General features: G+C 37.4%; 1 protein-coding gene across 1 annotated transcript in view; it reads right to left on the bottom strand.

The window, feature by feature from the left end:
* The window catches only part of LOC138049597 (alsin-like), a 50516-nt gene that overhangs the window by 150 nt on the left and 47866 nt on the right, over positions 1 to 2500 (bottom strand). Inside the window, exon 32 of the mRNA XM_068895967.1 lies at positions 1 to 2186. This exon is cut by the window's left edge and continues 150 nt beyond it. Coding sequence (XP_068752068.1) covers positions 2151 to 2186 — 36 coding nt within the window. The 3' untranslated portion in view covers positions 1 to 2150. The remainder of the gene's footprint in view (positions 2187 to 2500) is intronic.

The raw sequence follows: 2500 nt of genomic DNA, 5'->3' as shown, positions 1-2500 counted from the left end.
TTAACAATTATTCGCCGAAGGCGAAGTGATTATCGGTAAATATTCACCTCGACTTCGTCTCGGTGAATATTCACCGATAATCACCTGTGTGTTTATACTAACACTGATTAGTATAATTACATAGGTGATTATTAAAAATTCTCTGTGCTGATTGGTTGCACTTGAGATCATTATTACGCGAAAATCACCTAAGCGATTTTTTCAAAATGGCCGCAAGCCATTTTGTCGAGATGACAGACGAAGAAATTGATTGTTTTGAAGAAAATGCATATTTTATGAATAATCACCTATGTAATTATGCTAAAAACAATTATTCACCACAGGCTCGGTAAATATCGGTGAATAAAAACTTCACCGATATTCACCTTCTTTGAGGTTTTTATTCTCCTATATCCAACTCGCCTTCGGAGGATAATTGTTACAAGTTAGGGAGCTTCCAGGTTTTATTCCGCTCCTTGAAACATAGGACATGTGTAATCGTATGCGAAAGTTGATGTATCTGTTCGATAAAATAAATTTTTCTTTCTTTATATTACAAGTTAAAAAAAGCACAAAATTAAGTGTTTCCCCATAATTAACCTTCACATTTTTAAAAAAAAAATTATGAACAACGAATCCCAGGGTGTAGAAATGAGGTATGAAATCTGTTGTGTATAGACAAGTATTCCTAAATTACTCCCAAAACGCCAAAATAAGTTAACTAAGCCATCTTGAAAGCTTATAACTTTCACAGGGTACACACGGGTACTACCAGAAAGTTCACAGCGAGAAATAATAATTGAGGGTTTTATCGTTGAAGAAGTGAAAAGATGGCATATAAAGGGGAAGCAGTCAGTGATTTTGTTTCCATTCACACCTTCCTTGCACCCACGCGTAAAAGTAAACCAGAATTAAAGAAGTCAGTTCAGTTTCAAAACAAGGGTGTGTCCACTTGCTTGGACCCCACTAAAGAAAGGAATTTTTTCAGTCCCAATAGCTAGCTGGCTTTGTCTCTCGTGACATGTGACTAAATCCAGGAATAGCAGCGGTATTACTTTACTTACATACTTACATCAAGTAAAATGTATACTTCGATACTTTTTTTTCTTTTTTTCACATTAAAATAAAAAATAAAATAAAATCGGCCATCACAACAATTATCGAAAGCTAACCCTTTCAAAAAAGTGTCTAGGCTTAAGCGCTATTTGAAATGCATGACTACTTGCATGTAGACCTAAATACAGTAGATATGAATTTTCCACCGAGACAAAAGAAAACAACGGTATTTCATAATTAGAGCTCAATTTTCATGGCCGCTGTGACGTAATTTGACAGCTAATATTTAACTACTTAAAGCCACGTTTAAGGGCCCGTTTGAACGGTTTTAACATTTACTTTGACAAACATGAAACACTTTTTTTAACCACGTTTGAACAGGTCATTGAGCGGGTAAAAGATGTTGGAAGTTACGTTAAACCGATTTAAACTTTAATTCAGCATCGATTTAACAGTTCTTGTATTCCAGAAAATGTTGGATGGAGTTCAAGCCGTTCAATGAAGTTGTTGAACACACGCGTGCTCACATCAGGCCGTAAATCTTAACGGGACAATCTGAATTCTTGTTCTTAATTAGTGCTGGCTCCAACATTGGCGCGATGCTGGAACCAGTCGAACCGCTCCGCACAACTTCCCTTAAATACTTTCTCAACATTCGTTTAACAATGTTGGGCAAATGATGAAACCGTCTAAATGGGCCTTTACCAAACGCAAGAAGACCACTACAAACCATACGGAACTTCAATATGTTTAGAAGTCAAGTCGAGTCGACATTTCTTAAAATTCGCTTCATTATACGCTTTTTTAGCCCGGTTACGGACGGAAATTCTTTTGTACAGTGCGTACAAACCATACGGAAATTCAACATCTTTACACGGTCCACAGAGAATGTTAGCTAAATTAACATAACCGTATAAATTGTCCACGATCTGTACACTGCGTGCGGCTTGTTTAACAGACAGCATCAAAATTATTAGCTTGGTCTTAGCTGTCACCAGAAGCCTCGCTTCCACTCACAGGCACAACTGTTCAAGCTCGTTCCAGTTGCTGTCTCATCGCCCGGATCACGTTCTGACGCCACATCGATGGTGTACCAACTTGTACAGTCCAGCAAATCAGCCTTTTTCATTTTGAATTTGGAAGAAGGAGGCCTTTTCAAAGAAAACACAAAATCAAATAAGAAAAAGCAAAGGTATTAGACCAGATGCACCGGAAAAGAGAAACTGACAGTTTATCATTGAAATATTCTTCATATGTAGATAAAGTACTGATCGAGTCCAGGTCAAGTCTGTAATTTTGATTTGATTTGAAAGACCTTTCCTCAAGCCCTGGCAAAGTAATTAACCAATGTTGGCCAACGTTGTGGACCAATATTGATGCGTTAAGAAACTCGTGTTGGATGATAGTGCGCCAACATTTTTCGTTTGGTAAATCAGTGTTGGCAACCAATATCACCACAAAGACT

This window comes from Montipora capricornis, chromosome 5 (assembly GCF_036669925.1).
Source record: "Montipora capricornis isolate CH-2021 chromosome 5, ASM3666992v2, whole genome shotgun sequence".
Classification (NCBI taxonomy): domain Eukaryota; kingdom Metazoa; phylum Cnidaria; class Anthozoa; order Scleractinia; family Acroporidae; genus Montipora; species Montipora capricornis.
The sequence above is the reverse complement of the archived record's forward strand: the minus strand, read 5'-3'. Positions and strand labels throughout refer to the sequence as shown.